The 23,806-nt window shown below is 47.4% G+C and overlaps 2 protein-coding genes and 1 long non-coding RNA gene across 3 annotated transcripts; all 3 read right to left on the bottom strand.

The window, feature by feature from the left end:
- Positions 1-1,194: 1,194 nt before the first annotated feature.
- DDX56 (DEAD-box helicase 56) lies at positions 1,195-13,787 on the bottom strand. Its single transcript, XM_060250918.1, has 14 exons — positions 13,607-13,787; positions 13,352-13,513; positions 13,098-13,258; positions 12,592-12,762; positions 9,013-9,103; positions 8,542-8,786; positions 8,126-8,251; positions 7,723-7,830; positions 6,885-6,979; positions 6,638-6,711; positions 5,850-5,939; positions 5,626-5,731; positions 4,600-4,679; positions 1,195-1,428 (listed from the first exon to the last, which is right to left on the bottom strand). Exons 1-14 carry the CDS (start codon positions 13,661-13,663, stop codon positions 1,348-1,350), a joined length of 1,647 nt encoding a protein of 548 aa, XP_060106901.1. The 5' UTR covers positions 13,664-13,787; the 3' UTR covers positions 1,195-1,347.
- A 2,432-nt stretch (positions 13,788-16,219) lies between these two features.
- On the bottom strand, positions 16,220-16,913 carry LOC132580104 (uncharacterized). Its single transcript, XR_009556030.1, has 2 exons — positions 16,875-16,913; positions 16,220-16,816 (listed from the first exon to the last, which is right to left on the bottom strand). It is a non-coding gene; the product is annotated as an uncharacterized LOC132580104 (long non-coding RNA).
- A 279-nt stretch (positions 16,914-17,192) lies between these two features.
- TMED4 (transmembrane p24 trafficking protein 4) lies at positions 17,193-19,957 on the bottom strand. The gene is made up of 5 exons (XM_060250741.1): positions 19,668-19,957; positions 19,479-19,579; positions 18,945-19,070; positions 18,440-18,586; positions 17,193-17,397 (listed from the first exon to the last, which is right to left on the bottom strand). The coding sequence occupies exons 1-5, from the start codon at positions 19,831-19,833 to the stop codon at positions 17,248-17,250; spliced, it is 690 nt and encodes a 229-aa protein (XP_060106724.1). The 5' UTR covers positions 19,834-19,957; the 3' UTR covers positions 17,193-17,247.
- Between the last annotated feature and the right edge of the window lie 3,849 nt (positions 19,958-23,806).

The following is a 23,806-nucleotide window of genomic DNA, read 5'->3' as shown; positions in this document are numbered from 1 at the left end:
TGTGATTCCTACAAATGACCTTTCTGACTGCCTTGGATGCAAAAGGGGGATGGGGTGGGTGGGACTTGGTAGTGACAATATAGGGCCCAGGTCTCAAACTCATCTGTTACAAGGGCTGGATTTGACATAAGTGTGACTATGTTGGGCCAGGCCATGTGTGCCATAAAATGTAAAACAAGGCACTGAAAATATCAGAAAACAGGTAGCTATGTTTTGTAATGTTTGTCTCTGTATTAGAAATGCATATATCTCTTGATTTTATTTATACTTTTATTAATTTTACTATACTCTTTTAAACATGGATAATTTTGCCATTCAGTGTTTAAATTAGTTTAAATTATTAGGCTTTTATGGTTGGCTTGGTGCCGTATAAATAAACTGACTGACTGACAATATAAACTTTATAAAGGTGATTTCGGATGTCAAATGGCAATAGCAGGGGAATGACAATAGCAGGCTGGACTGGATTAGATGTAACATACAGAAGAATAGTAGGTAATTAGACAGGAGACATAAGTCTCAATTCCATCTAGGAGGATGCAAAGAATAAATGGACATAAGTCTGACATTAGAAACCCCAACATTCAGTTGCTGACCTAAGAGTAGCAGTGCTTTTACAAAGGAATTTCAAAAGGGAGATTAGAGAGAGAGAGACTGCTTAATTGCAATTGATAATGAAGGTCAAAACAATGTGTCCTCCTGGACTGAACTGAGAGCTAGTTTTCCTGTCTCATAACCAGTTTGTCCTATTACCATTTGGCATCTGAAATCACTCCACCAATCCAAATGTTCTAATTCCTGATCAGGCTTCTTTTTGAAAGAAAAATAATTCAAGATTCTTTAAAAAAAACCCCTAACTTTTCTGAATAAGTTAAAATCATTTTCTCAATGGACACTGTGCGTGTCAGAAGAATCCACCCATGTACCCACCCTCCCTCCCTCCAAAACTGAAATGTACTTGCACACAAAAGCTTAACCCTGAAACAAAATGTTGTTGGTCTTAAATCTGCCTTGGAACTCCAACTTTGTTTTCTCTCTCTTTCTCCTCCCTCTCCCTTGCTCCCCAAAAGAGCACGAGCAGCCCCAGAGAAGGAAGCAGAAGGGGATGTGGGTGGGTGGGTAAGAGAGAGATGATAGTGGAGCAATTTGTAACCCCCTTGTAAACACCTTCCAAGGAAAGGATAGGAGACAGTCTTTTAAAAATCTGTATATTTACAGGCCCGAACACACTTCTGGTATTTCGATATAGAATCCTATCTTGGCAGAAAAGCACAGCCCAGCATGGAGGGTCCACAGTCCAGATTGCTCTGTAATCCATACATATCACTGTCTGCCAAAGCCAGGAACTCAGGAGGTTTTCTTTCTCTTGGCTGGAGTCCGTGATTTCTGCTTTCTGTATTTAAAGCTACGCAGTGGGTTTTGTTGCCCCTACAAAGAGGAAACAGAAAAGTGAGATACTGCTGCCCCATTTCTCCCATACAACTCTGGAAGGCTACCGTAAGAGAGGTCATGTTGGATCAGGCCAGTTGTCCATCCAGTCCAACACTCTGTCACACAGTGGCCAAAAAAAACAGCTGCATTAGGAGGTCCACCAGTGGGGCCAGGACACTAGAAGCCCTCCCACTGTTGCCCCCAAGCACCAAGAGTACAGAGCATCACTTGCCCCAGACAGAATTCCATCTATATCCTGTGACTAATAGCCACTGATGGGCCTCTGCTCCATATGTTTATCCAATTCCCTCTTGAAGATGTCTGTGCATCTAGCTGCCACCACTTCCTGTGGTAGTGAATTTAATCACTTGTTCAGTGAAGAAGTACTTTTACTCATTCTAACCTGACTGCTCAGCAATTTAATTGAGTGCCCATGAGTTCTTGTATTGTGAGAAAAGTACTTCTTACTCTACCTTCTCTATCCCATGCATAATCTTGTGGACCTCTATCATATCACCCCTTAGTCATCGTTTCTCCAAGCTAAAGAGCCCAAAGTACTTTAACCTTTCTTCATAGGGAAAGTGTTCCAACCTTTTAATCATTCTAGCTGCCCTTTTCTGCACTTTTCCAATTGGTAGAGTATTTTTTTGAGATGTGGTGACCAGAATTGTACACAGTATTCCAAAAAAGGCCTCACCACTGATTTATACAGGGGCATTATGATAACTGGCTGATATGTTTTCAATTCCTTTCCTAATAATTCCCAGCATAACCTTGGCCTTTTTTATTGCAGTTGCACACAGTCTCGACATTTTCAGTGAGTTATCTATCACAACCCCAAGATCTCTCTCTTGGTCAGTCTGACAGTTCATACCCCATTAACTTGTTTTTATAGTTAGGATTTTTGGTCCCAATGTGTATTACTTTGCACTTGACCACACTGAACCTCATTTGCTATATTGACGTCCACTTGCCCAGCCTTGACAGATCCCTATGGAGTGCCTCACAATCCTCTCTGGTTCTCTCTCACCACCCTGAACAATTTAGTGTCATCTGCAAACTTAGCCATTTCACTGCTTACTCCCAACTCCAAATCATTAATGAACAAGTTAAAAAGCACTGGATCCAGTACTGAGCTCTGTGGCATCCCACTGCTTACCACCACCCACTGCGAAAATTGCCCATTTATACTCTCTCTGTTTCCTATTAATTAGCCGGTTTTTTGATTGATAAGAGGACTTGTCCTTTTATCCCATGACAATTGAACTTACTTAGGAGCCTTTGATGAGGAACTTTATCAAATGCTTTCTGGAAGTCAAGGTAAACAACATCTATTGAGACCCCCTTGTCCACATGTTTGTTCACTCCCTCAAAGAACACTAACAGGTTAGTGAGACAAGATCCTCCCTTACTAAACTCATGCTGAGTCTTCCTCAATAGCTTTTGTTCATCATTGTACCTACTCTCTCTTTAATAATGGTTTCCACCAACTTTCCCATTACTGACGGCAGATTGACTAGCCAGTAATTTCATGGATCTCCTCTGGAACCCTTTTTAAAGATGGGGGTGGCAGGAGCTACCTTCCAGTCCTCAGGAATGGAGGCAGATTTTAATGAAAGATTACATATTTTTGACAGGAGATCCACAAGTTCACATTTGAGTTCTTTCAGAATTCTTCGATGTATACCATCCAGGCCTGGTGATTTATCAGTTTTTAAATTGTCTATCAGTCATAGGACCCCCTCTCTTGGCATCTCAATCTGACTGAGATCTTTCAACATCTCTCCCGAAATCTGTGGTTCTGGAGTGGGGAAGCATGTCTCATCTTCCACAGTGAAGACAAAGGCAAAAAATGCATTCAGCTTTTCAGTAATTTCCCTATCCTCCTTCAGTAAACCTTTCACGCCTTGGTCATCCAAGAGCCCCACTGCCTCCCTGGCTGGTTTCCTGCTTCTAATATATTTGAAGAAATTTTTATTGTTGGTCTTTTATGTTCTTTGCAACATGCTCCTCATATTCCCTTGTTGCCTGCCCGATCACAGACTTGCATTTTATTTGCCACAGCCTGTGTTGCCTTTTATTAACCCATTGATACTAGCTTCCCCACTTAAAGAAATCCTTCTTACCTTCCACAGCTTCTATCACTTTGTTTGTTTAACCATGCAGACCTTTTTCTATAAGGCTGCACAGAAAACTTTTCAAAGCAATTCCAGCTCTCTTCTACATACTCATATCCGCTTTCCCTGCATTCAGCTCTACAATGAGTCTCTGATAGTCTCCAAAATGGCCCTCCCAGTCCCAAATTCCCTGACAATTAAGGCCATCTTCTGAAGCCCTCTGCCATGTTCTGCTTTGGCAGGACCTCAGCTCGGTGCATTCTTTCCGGCATCACACACAACTTCTTCGAATTTAACATGTTCTCAGTTTTCTTTGAGCTGGTATTTCCTGCCTTGTGTTTATCTATAGAGATTGCTTTTTAATTCATTCTGTTGCAGCTAAGTTGTTTCTGTTATTCATAACTTTTTAATATTTTTCTTACCCATAAACCAATTGGGACACATTTGATAGTTTAAATGAACACCAACTTCAGGATTGTAACGTGCAATAGCCAGACCAGGAGCGTCAAATAGAAGGGGAGGAGGCAAATTTCAGTACTAGCAGCTGTCCAGAGCCATTTGATTATTTCTTACTGTGAAGGAATGCCTACTGAACTTATCATCATGCCTAAGTGGCAGGGAACAGAGAGCTCCACCTAACGGCCTAGAAAAGGAATAAATCCTTGCAAGACAGCAGCAAAAGAATAAATTTCATTCTATTTTGGCATCTAATGGAGTCTCTCATCTGCAATCAAGAGCTGAGAACTCAGGAAGAGTTCCATTATACTAACTGAATGAAGAATCTTAGCATGGATTCCTGGTAAGAGCTGCCTCCCCCAAGGACATGGAAGATACCTCAGATAGCCCCCAAACCAGACCACGGGCCACCTCTGTAGCACTCACTGTGCCTAAGCATAGACTGGACTACAATATTGCAAAGAGCTAGTGGTTTCAGTTTCAGAGAGCGCGAGAGAGAGAGCAAGAGAGAGAGGGAGAGAGTGAGTTAAGTGAGTGAGTGTGTGTTGTTCCAACTGCAGATACCAAATTGGAAGTGAGACACAGAAACACAAACCTTACTACGAGAAGGCAGTGGCTTCCGCCGCTTGCGTTTCCTGATGAGGGGCCGTACAACAGCTCGTAGGCTAGAGGGGACTGTGGAGAAAAACAGAAGGAAGCACTGGCGGCTGCCCAAACAAACAGAATGCAGAAGTGCATGCCCAGTGCACCCCTCAGTCCTTCCCACCAAGCTTCTACTGCAGCTGATTTCTTCTTCATTATCGTGCATCTATCAGGCCCATCTACATTTTCACTTTACTTCCCCACAGATACCTACTGTGCAGTTCCTTCACTGGTTACTGATAAGTTATCAGGTTCAGTTCAAGTACTGGTTATCCTGGTTATCACCTAGAAAGTCCTTCAAGACTTGCTATTCACATATCTTTCCTGCTATGCCCCGCCACAACAATTTTGCTCATTGGAGCAAAGCCTTAAGGTGCCACCCTGTAAACGGGTAAGATCACCAACTGCCTGTACAACCTCTGTTGTGGCCACCCTGTGCAATGGCCTGCCCATGGAGGGCAGGAAGACATCCACACTTCTATCATTCTGTGTAATGTGTAAAACAGAATTATTCTGGACAGCAATTTTATAAAGAGAAAAGGACTGCAGTGTATTGCCGTGTTGTTCTTACTGCTTGGTCTTACCACGCTGTCTTTTGCTTTTGTAACCCATTTTTCGCACTGTTTATTGTATTGATTTTTGGCTGCTTAATGCAGTTCAACGGCTTTGTTTTTATATCCAGAGCCTCCTTGACTCTCGGGGGGAAAAAGGGCTATAAACGAACACTCTCCAGTCAAAATATGAAAGCAACACCTTCTTCTTAGAGGCACCTAAGAGAGTTCAATGCTTATGGTTTCTTTAGACAAGGTAATTTTCAAGTAAGAGTATGCAGACCAAAAGTTAATGCGCACCCCGCAGTATACTGTAAAAGACTGCATCACCCTTTCAAGGCAGCAAATATGTGCTCTCAAAAGGGACAGTTATGCCCATTCACTAATTCCTTCCCAGCATTTTTCATGCACTCTTATCTATTCCTTACCCAAGTAGTCCGGCACATTGCGCATATGTGGCTGGACAATGGCTGGATGAAGGGGCTGGTCATGGCGCAGTAGGTTCAGATCCCGAGGGTTGTCTTCAAAGTATGTCTAAAAGGAGGGGGAAAGGATGTGTAGAAGAAAATACCAGGCACACATCTTCAGAAACACCAGAACAGTGCTGGGATTGGGGGAAGACCTCCATGACCAGTGTAACACAGGGTTATACCTTCAGTTTCTCAGAGTTGAGCAGCTCCTCCTTGATCTCACGGAGCCGAGCCTCCTTGATTGCTTGCTTGGTGACTGAACGCATGGCATCCTGGAAGCAAGAAGGAGACAGAGGTCAGGCAATGCAGCAGCCATGAGGGATCTGCTCTGCCCACCTGGTCATAAATACCCACAGGCAGACCAAGATAAAGATGTACCTTCAGAATGGGAAAGATGCTACAGCATTAATATATCTGATAATCCCTACCTTGTCTGCAGTAAAAATGTGCTTAAAATTTCCAGTCTGTGCTTAAACTGTCTTAATTGTGTTTACTCAGATCAATTTAGGTACTCCCCCCACCCTTGGTCAGTGGAAGCTGCTTATTCTAATCTGCCACTACTTGGAATTCAGGAAAGCAATGTATCTGTCAACTGAGCCCCATAGAAAGCATCTCTATCCCATTCTAAATACAGAGAAGAACCTATATTAAAAACAAACCAGGAGGCTTCCAACAGACCATGAGCACTAGCACAGCCAGTGCTGAGGATTCTATGGGAACTCTACATCTAAGTTCTTTTTCATTTCCTGAAAAATAAGCATGGCCAGGCAGATCTCATTTCCTAGTACACACTGAAGTTCTGCACAGGTCTCATAGCCATACTCACAAGCAGCCTTACATGAAAAAAATTACATCCACCTCCTCTTCCCATTTTGTAACAGAAGAATTTGCATTGTCTAGAGTATCCCTGAGGACATCAAATTTCCCCTCCCCGTGCGCACGTTGACACTACCCGAGTGAACACACTAACCCGACAGCGATATCGGAGACCTTCAATTTCTTCCATTTGGAACCGATATGGTTGTAAGGTAACTGCGTTGGAGTCTGGGGAACAAGCAGGAACCGTTTGGTTATGGAACAGCAACTACTACACTAAACAGCCATAAGACAACCCCATGAACTGGCAGGATAAGGATGACAGTTTTGTGTCTAGTGCCCATTCTGGCTGACCTCAGACAACTGCTTGCCTGGGACAAACTAACAGCTCTCACACTCACCACCCACAAGTGCTGCCTCAATCTTGGCCAGCTGAGCACTCTCTGAGCATGACACAAAAGTCAGCACTGTTCCGGGGTTGCTGGCACGGGCTGTTCTGCAAGAAAGAAGAAAAGAAGGGCACAACTGAGACCAATATATTAGGGTACTGACACCCTTGAACCCCCAGCAGTATGGACAGACCTAGAAACTACAGGACAGCCCTGCGTATGTAAAATAGAGACTGAGTACTAGAGCTCAAACAGAACCTGAAGGTGGCTAAAACCCACTAACAGAAACCCTGGTATGGTCTGGCCTCAACATGCACAGCACACAGTGAAGTCCCAAACTACTGCATGCTCACAACAGTATGGAAAACAGGTTTTCTATCTGCAAATTACATCAGTGCCAGGTTTTGTTTACAGCAACCCAAGTGTCCTCATCTCCCTTGCTGATTGTGGAGAAATACCACTCTGTTGCAGAAGAAAACACACAAATAGTGCAAAAAAAGAAAAAAAGGCACAGCAGTTAGGTAGGCCACAACTAACACAAAAGACACCACTGCACACAAATCACTACATGCCTTCACTTTGAGAGAGAGAGAGAGAAAGAAGCATCAACAAACTGGAATTTGCTTTTTCTGCACTACACTGGTATTCCAAGAATCAAACTTTTGCATTACTTGCCATCCATGCAAAGCCTTCCTAAATTTCAGATGACACACAGTCACTTCATGGCATGGTGAAGTTGCAACACAGCAATTTCTTGAAAATCCCAAACAGATCCCAACGTTACAGATACATGAAGCTGTACCACTTCTGTAAACAGATATCCATCCCCACGTTTTCCCGGGCTACTGACCGGCCTGCTCGGTGTATGTAGGACTCAACTGAAGGAGGAAAGTCGAAGTTGATGACAACAGACACATTCTCAAAATCAATGCCACGTGCAACACCAGACTCTTTGCCTCTAGAAGAGAAGTAAGCAGGACAGCATTCAGACAGCTGCATCCCAGATGCTGCTCACAGCCAGCCAGTCTTGGAAAAGCACCCAGCATCCCTGAGCAATGGATCCAGCAGGCCACACCCACAAAGACTGAAAAAGGCCTACTGGGCCAAGAAGCATCAGCAACATCAGAGGAGGACTGATGCACACGCAGGGTGCCAGGCAGAACGCTTCATTCAGTTAGCTACTTCGGCCTAATTGGTTCTTAAATGTTTGAAACTTTTGCCCACTAAGAAAACATAAGCCCTTACAAACTTACTTCTGTCCTCTGGTGCCCTTTTTCTTCTTTCCTTTCTTCATTACCTCTGGCTCTGCTAGCTGATGCTCATCCGTGGCGACAATGTAATCATAGAAGCCTTTGTTGAACTGAGTGATGATATGGCATCTGGAAGTGAATCAAAAGGACTTGTAAGCCTCTGGTCAACAGGTGCTCTTGCAATCCCAGAGGGCCCCAAGGGAGCCATCCCCATAGTTTATGGGCAACGTGCTCTTCCAGGAACTCTGCCAGGACATTAACTGTTAGATAACTGGTCCACAATTTCTAGCCAGGCAGGCTACAATTTCCATAGTTCATTCTTTTGACATGCTGCTAAAAACACAAGGTATCCCCAAACAAAACCACCCCAGCTACGGACTTCAGCTGCACACAGACATCCCAACCCTGCTGAGCCTTACCTAGACTGAACTGGCAGCTCTGAGTTGAGCACACAGGCAGGGATGCTGAACTGTTCCAGGAACAGCTTGAGGCGGTAGCAGCGGTCAATGGCGCTTACAAAGAGAATGACTTTTCCCCGCACCAGTGAAAGCTTCAGCAGCGCATAGAGCAGCAGGAACTTGTCCTCTTCTGTCTCACACCGAATCTGGTACTGGCTGAGCTGGGAGCTATCTGGCAGTTGCGACTCCTGCAGCTTGAGTGTCACCTGTGGAGAAGAACCAAGCAGATGGACCCTTTCTGCAAATGAACTAGAGGAGAGTGACCAGAGTGCTCCCTTCATCCTGCCGAACACCCTTGAGTAGTAGGGTGGACAATGGAAACAGAGCTGCCAGACAAGGAGCAATGAGTATTCCACAAAATTCAGTAGCACAAGAAACACCCAGCCTCCAATCCACCCCAAATAGGCCACAGAACTTCTCCCCCTTTCTTACAGGATTATGCAACACCAGCTCCTTCAGTGCTTGCACGTCCTCATTAAATGTGGCTGACATGAGGAATGTCTGGTAGATCTTGGGCAAATGACTGGAAAGGAAACAAATGCATAAGAAACAAGAATTAGCTTACAGGTCAGCCTTACAGCCCTTAGGTCTTCACACACTATCAAGGAAATAATTCACAAAGAAGTGCAGGCATAGCCATCTCTATACGAAGTAGCACATTTTATTCCTAAGGCACATTTTAATGTGCTGGAGTTGACGTTTAAAACACTGAATTGTGCCCTGCCCTAGCCCAGGCAAGCCCAATCTCATCAGATCTTGGAAGCTAAGCAGGGTTGACTGTGGTTAGTACTTGGATAGGAGACTGCCCTTTAAATGCCCAGTCAGAAGGCAGGGGCAGGCTTATTCAGCCACCTCCCTGAATATCCTCCAGGCCCCCAGTAGGGGTCAGTCACCAGAGGTGAACGTGACTTCCAGGTGCAGACACACACATGAAAAATACAAAAATACATACACAAAATTAAAAAAAAACCCTTTATGGCCTGGGATCTAAAGGACCACCTTCTCCTTTATGAATCTACCCCACCAGTGCAGTCATCTTCCAAGGCCCTGCTTTGGGTGCCCCCAACAGCCTGATATCAGGCAGGGGTCAACCCCAGAAAGGACCTTGTCTGACACAGCACCACAATTCCAGAACTCTCTCCCTAGACAGACTTGCCTGCTGCTCCTTTCTGTTGCCATCTTCTACTGGTGAATGAAAACTTCTTTGTTTCTTCTGGCATTCCCTCAATGATTCCCTCCTTCCTACACTATTTAAATTTTTGTTTTTCTGTCTGCATATGTGTATTTTAGTTTTGGGTTTAGTATGTTTTTGTTTGGTTTTAACGATATTTTAAGATGTGTGTTTGTAATCCGTCAGTGGCCCTGATGGTGGCAGAAAAGCAAAGTATTAATTTTGTAAAATATATACAAAATCTGCTATTATTACTAATATTCACATTTAATCATGGCCTTTTTTGAGCAGGAATGCAGTTCCTGCTGGCATGGCATCAGGAGGTGTGGCCTAATATGCAAATGAGCTTCTGCTGGGGCTTCCCTACAAAAATGCCCTATGCTAAACAATGGTGATGTCAGGGGGTGTGGCCTAATATGAAAATGAGTCCCTGCTGGGCTTTTTCTACAAAAAAGGCCCTGCATTTAATTAATTGCCCCATCCCAGGTCCAGCCAGGCTCTGGGCAATTTACAACATAGTTAAAATACATAAAATTACACAGATTAGCTAAAATTGTAAAAACTCCTCTGTAAGTGGCATTCATGCCACCCCTAAATTGGAGATTTAACTACACTGCCCCAGGGCAGGACAAATGTTAAAGAATTGGAAATAGGCTGTGAGGCTTTTGCGAAATTTTTTGCAGACAAAATCATGTCGCTCCGCCAGGACCTGCCCATCACATTGGATACAGTACACGAACTGGAGGCTCCGTGCCTGTCTTCAGGTTTAGTTCTGGATCATTTCGACCCGCTCAGCCTGGAGGAAGTCGACGGAATTCTCATCTCTGCACGCCCAACAACTTGCGATTTAGACCCATGCCCCTCCTGGCTAATTAAATCTTGCCTGAGGGAGCTTAGATGTCCTCTATGGGGCATCATAAATAGATCCCTCCTGGAGGGACGTTTTCCAACGCCCTTAAAAGAGGCCTTGGTCCGCCCCCTCTTGAAAAAAAGTACAGCCGATCCGGCCGAATTGGCAAACTACCGGCCGGTCTCGAATTTACCGTTTTTAGGTAAAATTATAGAGAGGGCAGTGGCGTTGCAGTTACAGGGTTTTCTGGATGACGCTTCCATCCTAGACCCTTGCCAGCCCGGCTTTCGCCCGGGTCATGGGACGGAGACAGTGCTGGTCGCCTTGGTGGATGACCTCCAGCAGCATCTGGATCGAGGCGGTGTGGCAGTGCTGATGTTGTTAGACCTGTCGGCCGCGTTCGACACGGTCGACCATCGGCTACTGACCCGCCGCCTCGCCGATGTTGGGGTTAGGGGGTTGGCCTTACAATGGCTTTCCTCCTTCCTTGAGGATCGGGGACAAAGGGTGGCAATTGGGGGTGAGCTCTCCCAGAGGCGCACACTACATTGTGGGGTGCCTCAGGGAGCAGTTCTCTCGCCGATGCTATTTAATATCTATATGCGCCCCCTTGCCCAGATTGCCAGGAGGTACGGGCTTGGGTGTCACAAGTATGCAGATGACACCCAGCTCTATCTGCTAATGGACGGTCGGCCTGGCTACACCCCAGAGAACTTGGACCTGGCACTGCAGGCCGTGGCAACTTGGTTAAGGCTGAGCGGGCTGAAACTGAATCCGGCGAAGACAGAGGTCCTTTGCTTAGGTCGGGGCGCTCTAGGAGGGGAAATACCTCTCCCGGTCTTTGACGGGGCGCCGCTGAAAGCGGCGCACCGGGTCAGAAGCCTGGGAGTTCTACTGGAGCCTTCATTATCAATGGAGGCCCAGATAGCAGACGCTGCCAAGTCAGCCTTTTTTCATCTGAGGCGGGCAAGGCAGCTGGCCCCCTTCCTGGAGCACCGGGACCTGGCAACAGTGATTCATGCAACGGTCACCTCGAGACTGGATTACTGTAATGCCCTCTACATGGGGCTGCCTTTGTGCCGAACCCGGAAGCTGCAGCTAGTGCAGAATGCGGCTGCCAGACTGTTGCTGGGGCTCCCAAAGCGGGAGCACATACAGCTGGGGCTGCGTGAACTGCACTGGCTGCCAGATATACCGGATTCGCTACAAAGTGCTGGTTATTACCTTTAAAGCCCTATATGGCCGAGGACCTGCCTACCTTAGGGACCGCCTCTCCCCGTATGAACCCCAGAGAGCACTGAGGTCAGCAGGGAAGAACCTGCTGACTATCCCCGGGCCAAAGGAGGTAAGACTCCAGAGTACCCGTACTCAGGCTTTCTCAGTTATGGCCCCACAGCTGTGGAATCAGCTCCCAGAGGAAATGCGGGCCCTGCGGGACTTTGAACAGTTCCGCAGGGCCTGCAAAACCATCTTGTTCCGAACGGCCTTCACCAGCTGAAACTACTAAACTGCCAAGTAAACTTGCCAGCGGAATAGCACTAAATGTACTAATGTTTTTAGAATTTTATGGATTTTAATTAACTGTATTTAAATGCTATTTATTGTATAATGTATATTGAGTTTTTTGCTGTTAGCCGCCCTGAGCCGCTTGGTCGGGGAGGGTGGGATACAAATAAAATGTGATTGACTGTCTGACTGACTGACCTACATGACTGTGAAAGCCCACAGCAGAACTGTCATGTAACTTCACTGAGAGGAAAGGCCCCAGAGACTGTTACATTTTGCAGATACTACCGTACCTATTAGACTCCTCACTTTTCTTTGCCTGCTGCCTGTAAGCACAACTGAACTCTCGCCAAACAGTTTGTAAACTACCAGAACCAGTAGATTAAAGAGTCATGCTTGGGGAAGGAAAATACCACTTGGTAGGCTCCATTCCCACCCACCCTTGCCTGTCTACCTAGACAGGGCAGCCCCACTCCCGACTCACCAGAGCAGCCTCTTCAGGTCATCCTCAAAGCCAAAGGAAAACAGAAGATCTGCCTCATCCAGCACCAGCAACTCCAGGGAGTCCTGCAGGCTCAAGTTGTGCGCTTGCAAGTGGGACAGGACCCGGGATGGTGTGCCCACTACCACATCTGGCTTCTCCATTAAGATGGGCCTAGTAAACAAGCAAAAGGTGGTGATTTGGAATGATGGCCCTCCAGTCTGCAAATCAGAGAAAAGACCAGATGCCCCTGACCTGGAAAACCCATGATCCTGTCAGATCCCAGAAACTAAGCAGGGTCAGCTCATAACTAGATGGGAGACTTCCAAGGAATAACAGGGTCCTGATGACTTTATCCAGAGGCAAACCACAACTGAACACCTCTTGCCTTGAAAACCCTAGGGAGACGCCAGAAGTCAGCTGTGGCTTGAGGGCACCATTTCCTCCTCCTCCTCCACCACCAGATCCCTGCTTGAGCGTTGCCTATTAGCAAGCATCCACTCCCTCACCTCTGCGCAGACATGTCATCCGAGCCAGAGACATCAGCGAAGCGCACATGACGGCTACAGTGTGCAGCCAACTCACGCAGCATGCGCACTACTTGCCGGCCCAGCTCGCGGGTGGGTACCAGTACCAACACGCGCACCACCTGTGCGGACACCGAGGGCCCCTGAAGGAGAAAACCAAAAAAGGCTAGGAGAGATGCACGCGAGGCTGGGCACAGAGCGCTCTTCCTCCCTCTCTCCCCTTCCCCCATCCTCACCATTTTGGCGTTCAACAAGCGCTGGAGAAGTGGCAGGGCGTAGGCCCCCGTCTTCCCAGAGCCGGTCTTGGCGCGGCACAACAAGTCTTTGCCTTCCAGGGCCAACGGGATGGCAGCTTCCTGCACGACCGTGGGTTTGGCCCACCCCAGCTCTGCAACAGCCTAGGGAAAGAATGAAAGGGGGCATCAAACGCATGCGTCGGAAGATCCTCCACCTACGGAAAGGAGATCGGATCCCCGACCCTACCAGGATACCTGTAAGAGTCGCGCGTCCAGCCCCATGTGGGCGAAGCTCAGCTCGCCTTCCTCCATGATAAGGACCCCCGCCCGACTGCTAGCTTGCGCCTGCGCACAGCCGATTTCCAGTACCGGGGAGCTACCGAGTCTGGTGACCAGAGCGCCCCCTGGCAGCGGGAGGACCGCGCCTGCCCGGTTGCCTGACAAAAGGGCTCGCCCCTCAGGTGGGCGTGGCTCTAGACTGCCCGACGTCTAACCGGCTTCCGAAGGCAGATTTATCTTTTGCGAACGGCGCTGAAGGACATGCAGCGCTCGCCTAGAGAGGCAGCGCTCCTTGCTTCGTGGACTGTGGTTCCTCAGCCCCGCTCCCGGGGTTTCTGTCAGCAAGCAAGAGAGGCCATTCTTGCATTATTCAGGAAACTCTGTAAGGAAACTCTTTCACTGAGGTTGCAAGGTGGCTACTTCCCACTTATAACAGGACCAGGGTTCTAATAACACCACCGGATTTAGCCCTGCAGAAAAATCGCTAGAGAAGACTTACCAAGGGTAGCCATAAGAAAAGGCCCAGTTCGTTGCAGCAGCTAAAAATGTGAAGCGAATGGAGCACTCTATAGAGAAGTTTGGGCAGCATCTTGCACTATTCTTCAACTACGCTCATCTGTTAGGGAGGGCTGCAAAAGGTAATCATCTGGACGCGTTGGCAGATTGCTGATGGATCACTATTGAGACCAGTGGCACCTTTAAGACCAACAAAGGGCTACCCCCCTGAAATGTATTCCACTGCTGTTATGCTTCTATAGTTGTCTGCAAAAATAAAGCCACATTGTCTATCAGCTGAAGGGGCCAGGTTATCTTTCAGGGTAGCTCCTGCATCAGACATACTACAGAAGTATTGTCAGATTGACCAAGCACACAAGGTAGAAATTTCTGATGATATGCATCTGAAAAAGGTGTACTTAGCCAAATAACCTCCAAAACTTCCACAAGAGGCCCAAGGTTGTTTTAGCTGTTCAGATACCGTGGAGTTCAGTGATATTGAATGGCTATGGAGCCACTCGTGGCTTTTCTGAGCACTGTTCCCCAGCATAGCACCTGCCCTGTTCTAGGAAAGGGGAGCCTGTTACTTGGTAGGGCTTGTGGTCCAAACCTTGAGACAACTGCTACAAGCAAGGGATGGAAGGGCTCATCCTGACACCCCCCTTTCTTCTCCACAGGCTCTGCACTCATTCTGGTTGCTGGGAGAAGGGCAAGCTGGCTACATAGAAGAGAGCAAAATCATAACTATCATGGCAGCCACCCAACAAATTAAACTGGATACAATGAGGCAGTGCTCCTCCCCTTTCTCCACAGCCAGCTTGCTCTCCTCCAGGTGCCTTGTCAATTGCATGCTGAAGAGAGAACAAGAAGGCAGAGAAGCACTTCTATCACCAGCTACAGAAGAGCTGGCTAAACTTCAACAGCAACAAGAAGAGATAATCCCTCATGAGCGGAGGTACTTTGGCAATTTAAAAAGTTATATATTTAATGTTAAAAATTATGTACATTCGTAGTGGTACATGGACTTATAGTTTATATGTGGCTCATTTGGCTGATAGTAATTGTGACTGCAGCTTTACGGAAGGCACAAAGTAAGTTCCACTGTCATATCTAATCTTAAACAGGAGGATCTGTCCCCTAGAACAGTGGTCCCCAACCTTTTTGGCACTAGGGACCGGTTTTGTGGAAGACAATTTTTCCATGGACCGGGGTGGGGTGGGGGATGGTTTTGGGATGATACAATTGTGCACTTTATTTTGGTGTGGTGGTTAAGTGTGTGTTCTCTTATCTGAGAGAACCAGGTTTCATTCTCCATTACTCACTTGCAGCTGAGAACAGGAGCAGCTTTCTGCTCCAAAATGACATCTGAAAGCATTGTAGGAAATGCAGCCTTTTAGCATGCAGAGCTCCCTGTTTGCCCCCTCATCTGATCTTTGAGGCACTGAGGCTTTGATGACCAGAGAAGATGAAGGCTGGATCTATTCTATAGTCTTCATGCACTGCTAACTGCTAAGCTACCACATGTGCTATTTTTGGCAGTTAACCATCTCTTAAAGACTATCCCCATAAACAATTACTTCCTCAGCTACCTGCAGTGTCACCTCAAGGGAAGATGAAGATGATATTGGATTTATATCCCGCCCTCCACTTTGAAGAGTCTCAGAGCAGCTCACAATATCCTTTACCTTCCTCCCCCACAACAGACACCCTGTGAGGTGGGTGGGGCTGGAGAGGGCTTTCACAGCAGCTGCCCTTTCAAGGACAACCTCTGCCAGAGCTATGGCTGACCCAAGGCCATGCTAGCAGGTGCAAGTGGAGGAGTGGGGAATCAAACCCAGTTCTCCTAGATAAGAGTCCACACACTTAACCACTACACCAAACTGGAGAAGCCTTGGGAACCTATACTGTTAATCCTACTATTTACAGTTCACCCACCCCCTTCAGAAGAAGCTGAGTTTTTTCTCTGAGCTTAAGTTTCTGATACCAATAAAGTAGCCATAGTATGTTCTTTTCTCTTCTCAGTGTACAATCATAAAGATTAACATCATTAACAAAATGTCTGAAAGGTCAAGGAAAGACTGTCCAAAACCAGGATCTTTCCCCCCCAAACAAAGGGAAGCCACAAATTTATTTAAGGTGAGTGGAAGGGAGAACCATTCAACTGCACATTTTCTGTGTTTTTAAAGGTTTGCTTTCTTCATGAATAGTAGGTACAAGCAGCCGCCTCGTCCCAAAAACTCTACTGAACTCCCAACAGTTGACTGCTGCCATGCTTAATGCTGTGATTGCTGCCATCACAGAAGGTTAAGACAACACCTTTACATTTCTGGAACTTTTCACACTTTTATGGGCACTGCAAGTCAGCATCTGAAGGGAAAAATGAGACAGCTAAATCTGCTGTCCCACAACTAGCATTTATAGTCCATTCCAAGGCAAAGATCATTCAGACTGTGCTGAGGAAATTGGGGCATACAGAAGTAACGCATTCTCTGCTGCTGAGAATCAGTGATCTGATGGCATCACATCAGGATGGGATGCAGATCAGGAACATTTGCTCCAGTTACTAAAGAAACAGAACTGAAAGACTTAAGCCTTGACTTTGTCCACTGCTATTGCCACCCACACACACAGATATCAAAACACAAGCATAAACTTAATTTCTCCCTTTCTTCTCCAAGCCAATCCCAACACCTTTGCTAAAAGGAATCATGAAAGGCAATGAGTGAAGAACCATGAAGAACCAACCCACAGCCGAGACAGAACCTGCCAACCCCACACTCAGGACAAGGGGAAAGCAGAGAGATATTGGGGTGGGGATCTTAAATATCTTCTCCTAAGCTTCTCCAAGAGGAACATCTTCTGCCTAAGACTTGCAGGTGCTGAAATTCCTTCCCTACCCCAAAGATTCCAAAATACAATCCTCAGCACCAACCTCTTTACTCTAACACAGCAAAGAACAAGTTGGAGGCTTCTACAGAAAGGATGTCCTTGCAAAGAGAGTGCTGGTATGTTCACATTCTGATTTCTTTTTCTGATTCCAAAAGGCAAGAGACGAGTTCAGTGGAAGTTGGAGAAGGACAGTGAGACATTTTAATAAAAGTTTTTGTGTTGCCAGAAGTTGCTTATACTAGTTTTTTGGCCTCAAAGAAGCTTTTGAGGTGTCTCATCTGCCAAACACCAGTGAGGATGAGGATGACAGTTTGGGCAATGGACCACCACAAAACTCGCTGGTTGGTACTTTCGCTGGTCATGCGGAATCTCTCTTCTCGATACTGCAAAATGGAAACTGTGTTAAGAATCAGAAACATGAATGCCCTGACTTTACTCTCCCCCACAGGCAAAGTTCAGTTTCCTTATTCACGTATTATCTGGGGTATGAGTAACCCCCCCCTCCCCAAATGGGGCTTCTTTCAAATCACACCCACCCCACCAAAGTACCAAGACATTATCAAAGATTTCAGGTTTTCACGGCTGGTAACATCATTAGGGTTTTTAGAATCTTTCGGGATCAAGTGCCGTGTTCTACTGGAGAAAGTTTTCCTTCCAGACGTTTCGTTCTCAGCTGCGGAGAACATCTTCAGTGGCATTGCAGCCGGAGCAGGGGCTCAGACCTTCTTGGCTGCTGTGCATTGAGTGGGCCCACTCAATGCACAGCAGCCAAGAAGGTCTGAGCGCCTGCTCCGGCTGCAATGCCACTGAGGATGTTCTCCGCAGCTGAGAACGAAACGTCTGGAAGGAAAACTTTCTCCAGTAGAACACGGCACTTGATCCCGAAAGATTCTACAAACCCTAATACCAAGACATTCCTTTCCAAGGCAAGCTTGCCATTCCTCCCACCCTTGTTCTTTGCAGCCCCCCATGTGCAAACCAATTATAGCCTTTTGTCACTTTCCCACAAACATAATGTTTAACACTTAATAGACTATCTGTAGCTGGAACACCTTTGCCCAAGGAGGAAGGTCTGACACCCACCCTCTCCTGATGTTGCTTTACTCCTGCAGCCCCTCTTGGCTGAACATCCTCCAACATGTTACAAACAATATTCCCTCTAAGCTGAATTAACGTGAGCTAGCTCACAGATTTTTAGCCTCCAGCTCACACATTTTTGTCTTAGCTCAGGAAGGATGACCCCAGAGCACAATAATTTATGCAGTAGCTCACAACTTAAATGCCAGTAGCTCACAAAGTAGAATTTTTGCTCACAAGACTCTGCAGCTTAGAGGGAACATTGGTCACACATCACTTAATAAAATGTTATTGAGAAGGTTTTAAAGGTTTTTCTTTACCCTGAACAATATTCAGAGAACACCTTACCCTTTGGTAGTTCTGCTCTTTCTGGATCTGTTCCATCTGGTCCAGAAGCTGTCTCGCTCTTAACTGCAGCTCTGTCAGCTTGTCCTTTGCTGCAATCTCAGGATAGTTATTGGTGTGTTCACCAGCTTGGATATCCAAGTGCACTCGCTGAACACAGAACATACCAAATTAGACCATGGGCCCATAACACACAGCAGCACAACCTAATAATTCAAACAAGTCCCTGGCCCAGGTTTCAGTCTTGTCTGAACTCTTTCCGCACTTCCATCTCATTTGCTGAGCAAATTATGCCTTGAGAGCCACAAAGAGACAGAAACCAAGCCAGGAGATAGACAAGAAGACCTGGAAATGTGCACCAGCTTCTCGTCCTCACATCTGACTAGCACTTCTCTTGCTATAAATGAGGATAAGTGAGAAGGCTAGCCACTCCAAGCTATGGAGTGTCAGAGAGCCCTAGAATACAAGACTAGGGTGGATAGTGCCAAAAGACAAGAAGCTAGCTTACCAATTTGCCTCCTGAAAAAAGTGCCATGCGAGTGGAGTTGGAGTGGAGGCAGATCTGATGCTCTCCATGGGTGTGTGATGTGAAAGTGAAGCGGCCCTCAGCACCATACTGCCTGGAGAGAACCACCTGGAATAGCAACCATCAGAAAGAATCAGGATCATGACTTAAGAACGCTCTTCTCTATAGGCACAATTATGTGCCTGACTCCATCCAGGGCCCAGGCACCTACTACAACCCAAGGAAAGATGGCCACGGTATGAGTATGACATTTCCAAGGAAGAATCTCTACCACTTCAGCATTGCTAACCAGGCTCCTTGATCAAGCCTCCAATTGGCCGTTCTTGTGGCAAAGGAATGAAGATCACAAGAAAAAGTGAGGGAGGAGACGCTAAAGAGACGTGGGCTAACCGCTTTTGTTCCTTATGCTCCCCGAACATCTCTCTTCCTTCCTGCAGTCATCCTCCAGAAGCATCAGCCATTGAACAGAATGAAGGGCGAGGACAAGGCAACTGGCCAGCAGGGGTAGCTCCTTACCTTCTTATCGGGGTCCTTGACCTCTACGAACATGCCCAGCCCCGGCGTGGACGGTAGGAAAATCTCTGCCTGCTTGTCCCACAGCTGCGTCCGGTAGTTACCTGGTGAGGAGGAAAGAAGAGAATCAACGTGTTTGCCAGGACTAGAGTCGCGGCCTGTCCCTCCGTACCGCCGCCCGCCGCATCTCACCGATGACCATGGTCTCATCTGGGATCTCCACGATGAAACAGCGCTTCTCGGTCTCCCCTATGTGGAAGTACAGCGCATGCGCCCCGCGGACGACCAACTGCGCGACCAAGCACAGGACCGCTACAGCCGTCCCTGCCGGTAGCCCCGAGTGCCCGTCGCCCGCCATGTCTACCCGCCGCCTCTGACTGCGCAAAAGCAGCTCCACCTCCAAGGCCACGCGGCGCGTCGACTGAGTCTTGCACTTCCGCTCCTGCTAGAAAGGCTGGTTCCAGAAGGGAAGGGCGCGTGCGCTTTCAGCCACAGGTGATACTTCCTGTGTATTTTGACGGGTTTGTCTCCTCGCCGAGTTAACGCGACGGATATGCAAACGGGACAATCATGTAAAACACGAGCTCGGTAGAAGTGAGGAGCTGTAGTTGAACAAATTCGGAATCGCGTAATGGTCGTGGTGGAGTAGGTATAGGGTGGTCTTGTAAGAGTATAACGACTTTGGTGCCCAGAGCAATCCAGGTGCTTTCTCCATTAACTGGCCGTCTTAGACTCTAAAGGGGGAATCAAACTCATCTATTATGAGGGCCGGATCCCTGTGTGTACCTATTTAAGATTAAGTAGCAGAGATATAAGCTTTATAAAGGACAGAGACAAACACAAAGATTTTTTTAAAACAACCTTAAAATAAAATCTGCTTAAACTATTAGCACTCGTTGGTCTTAAAGGTGCTTTGTTTGTATTTCTCCCATGGGTTACAGGGAACTGGGCAAAGGAAACTCTGGCTCTTTCCTTCCTTCCCCATGGGGCCAGAAGGTGGAGGACCCTTAGCCAATAGAAGGAGGAGAGGCTGGGCTCAGTAGCTCTGCTGTGCAATTGAGAGCCTGGCAAAGCAATCTGCCCCGTTCCTCCCCAAGGGAGGAGCCTCAGCTAATGGAGAAAATAGACTTTGCTTTGTAGATCCTGTGCAATTGGGTGAGGCTTGCAAATCAAGCTGTTATGTAGAAGGAAGCAAGAGAGAGGGAGAAGGAAGCAGATGACAGCCAGTTGCTCGAGGTGGGGGGCCTGATAGGAACCCTCCAAGGGCCTGATTTGGCCCCTGGGCCATATGTTTGACACCCCTGCCCTAAAGCGACCATGAATTGGATATTTATTTTGCTTGTAAGTGTCATGTTTCATTATGAAGTTTCTTTTTTTAAGCCATATGAAACTAGCACTCCTGGGTGAAGAGCTTTGCCTTGATTGTAATTGCAACGTTTCTAATTGTCCCGATTATAATTGCAACAAACTCGAATGGGTTACACTCGGAGAATGACTGACCTATGGACTACCAATAACTTTAGTGTTAAGTGGAGATTTGAATCTCGATGGGTCTGAGGTTCCATGTAGATCTGACTTTTACCTTTTTCCCATCTTAATCACACTTTAACCACCATACTGCACCTAGTGGAGCGTGTGAGCTGGGGGCTCCAACAGCTGGCTTCTTGGTGACAAAGATGAGGAATCAATCAGGCATTGGCCACTTTTACCTTTGCCAATATAAAACTGTATTCAGTACCTCCAACCAACAGTAGAAGATTGAAGCTTCAGCAGTCCTAAAAGAGACTCTTGTGAAAAGTTTTCTGGATCCATAATGATGTCTTTCACCCATGAAGTTCAAACCTGTGACAGTTCTTAAAGCCTTGGCTAAAGAGCAGTTGTAAGCTGCTCTCAGTCACCCTCAGGATGATGCCATGTAGATGCTGCAGAAAATAGCACTGTTGGTGGAGCAAAACAGTTATAGAAACATCTATGCTTGACTCTCTTTGTTCCATGACTCAGTTCCCAGCAGATTCTCTGCCTTCCTGTTACCACTTTATAAAATATTTCCACAGACAGATGTATGTGCTCTGCTTTTCTTGTCTCCATTAGGTGCCCCAGAGGTTGGTCTTTAGCCCTTGGTTATTCTTGTTCTGCACACTGTCCCTGAGGAATCTCATCAAAGCATGTTGCTTTCAGGACCATCTCTCTGCCAGTGGCAGCCAGCTGTGCCTTTCAACCTTTGAATTTTCACTTCTGATCCAATTCTGTCACTCCAGTTGCCTTCCTGACATTTCCCTTGTCATGTAGTGGAGCATACACCCAGCGAAGTGTACCTAGGATGGTTGCTTTTTTGGGAGGGGCGGGGTGAGCAGGGACACTGTCAGCCCCATACTGGGCTGTTAGCATGCTCATATATGAGGGTTCCTCCCTTCAGACAGTGGATAGGGCACAACTGACCTTTGGGGTGCCTGGAAAGTGCCACTCAGTGCTGCATGGATCAGCTAGCCAAGCTTGGGTCTCTCATGACTGTCTGAAACTCATTATTTCCACAAATGACCATTTCACCTTTGGTTCCAAGCAGTCTTCTCCTTGTACGCTAACTGTAATCCCGTTGGGGCCTGAAAGTGTTTAGGGAGCCAACTAGGAGTTGCACCAGTGGGGAAGGGGACAGACCCAGGAGCATGGCAACCGTTAGTCAGTGCTCTACACACCCTAGCCCAGGAGTGCCCTCCCCAAATGTTCAGAAAGTTATATAATCAAAAACCAGGGTGTTGTCATAAGTGTCCATGCAATGGAAAAGGCCAAGTGCCCCCTGACAGGTGCTGTGCTGCCCCAAAGCTGTGACAGAGCACAGGATACTGACTACACCTGCTACCATTCACGTCCCTTCCCTGCACCCAATCACAGCTCCCTCTCTCCAAGTACTACATAAACCCCAGTCAGGAATCTTCAGCCTTCAATAGGGAGGATGTATAGCACAAGACTCTAACTCAAAAGACTGCCGTAGACAGATTACACAGTGTTGTGCTTTGATGGTGGAAGAGGTACAGAGAGGGCACTTAGCACTGACACCAAAGGGAAGAGCAAGATCCCTGCCATTTGGCTATTGCATCTCATCTCAAAACCCCAACAGATACCCCATCTCTGGAGGCTCAGCCCAAAGGGGCAACTGCACACTGACAGGTGAGCAGAGGCAGGAATCCAGGTGCCAATAATAGGAACCAAGGCCACAAGTGTGTGCATATGAGGCTTATCTGAGCCAGGCTTACCCAGCACCATACCCCTTGTCATGCAGTGGTGGATACACCCAGGAAGTGTGCCTAGGAGTGCTGCTTATAATGGAGGGGGGAGAGCAGGGATGCTGCAAGCCTCATACCGGGCTGCTAGCACACTCCTTTGTGAGGGCTCCTTCCCCCCCGCCCAGCAGTGGACAAAGCTGTGTGGATCAGCTGGCCAAACAACTATGGGATTCATTGCCTCACAGGATTGGGGCCCTGTGCAGCAGCAGCAGCGGATGGAGCAGTTGCAGAGCACTTCCTCCCAGGAACGGAAGGTGTCATTTGGACAGCCACAGCTACATATGGGTCCCCAGCCCTTTCCCACACATTCTCTGCTGGCTGCTGTGTGCAGCTGGCACGGAATGGGCTGGTGGGTGGTCTGAGGGTGTGTGTGGCCACTGTGGCATGGGGTGGGGGGAGGCTGTCTCTTGGTCCCACACTCCCCTACAGCAATGCTGGCGTCTGATAAGCCACACAGTTTGGTGATGCAGGTGAGCCAGGGCGGATGCAAGGGAGCTGCTGGCACCAGGGGTGCAGCATAGAGGGGTTAGAGAGCAGAGTCCCTGTTAAAACGATGTGTATCCAGGGTGGCCCATCAGTTGTGCTCTCCCATCTCCACCTTCTTTGCTTTGCAGGGGCAGACCATTAGCTTCCAGGCTTTTGCCTGCCTCTGTCTTCTCCCCATGTAAGAATCAAACCGGGAAGTTTTGCCCATGCTAACCCAAAGCATTTTGTACGGACGCCAGCCTCCTGGTGGGGCCTGGGGATCCCCTGGAATTACAGCTTCTCTCCAGGCTACAGAGATCAGTTCCCCTGGAGAAAATGGGTCCTTTGTGCCCCACTTAGGTCCCTGTCCTCCCCAGGCTCCACTTCCAAATCTAGAGTTTTCCAACCTGGAGCTGGCCTCCTTACCTCCCCTTTCTCTGCCAGTGGCCAGGGGGGACCTGGCAACCCTACCATTGAGCCATGTCTGTCTGTGCAGTGGTCCCTGCCTGGCCCCATATGGCTGACGACAGGGCTGCAGCCGAGTGTCCAGGGCCTGCTGACGTGCCTCCTTTGAACAGACCTTCT

This window comes from Heteronotia binoei, chromosome 12 (assembly GCF_032191835.1).
Source record: "Heteronotia binoei isolate CCM8104 ecotype False Entrance Well chromosome 12, APGP_CSIRO_Hbin_v1, whole genome shotgun sequence".
Lineage (NCBI taxonomy): Eukaryota > Metazoa > Chordata > Lepidosauria > Squamata > Gekkonidae > Heteronotia > Heteronotia binoei.
This window is presented reverse-complemented; position numbering and strand designations above follow the sequence as displayed.

Coding starts and splice junctions, on each gene's coding strand:
- DDX56 (XM_060250918.1), bottom strand. CDS start 13,663: ATGGAGGAAGGCGAGCTGAGCTTCGCCCACATGGGGCTGGACGCGCGA. Junction 9,104..12,591: donor GACCTGAAGAGGCTGCTCTG/GTGAGTCGGGAG, acceptor TTTCCTTTCCAG/TCATTTGCCCAAGATCTACC. Junction 6,712..6,884: donor TGAGGCAGCACTTGTGGGTG/GTGAGTGTGAGA, acceptor CTTGTTCCCCAG/ACTCCAACGCAGTTACCTTA.
- TMED4 (XM_060250741.1), bottom strand. CDS start 19,833: ATGGCGGGCGACGGGCACTCGGGGCTACCGGCAGGGACGGCTGTAGCG. Junction 18,587..18,944: donor TTTTTTCAGGAGGCAAATTG/GTAAGCTAGCTT, acceptor TTCTGTGTTCAG/CGAGTGCACTTGGATATCCA. Junction 17,398..18,439: donor AAGAGCAGAACTACCAAAGG/GTAAGGTGTTCT, acceptor TCCATTTTGCAG/TATCGAGAAGAGAGATTCCG.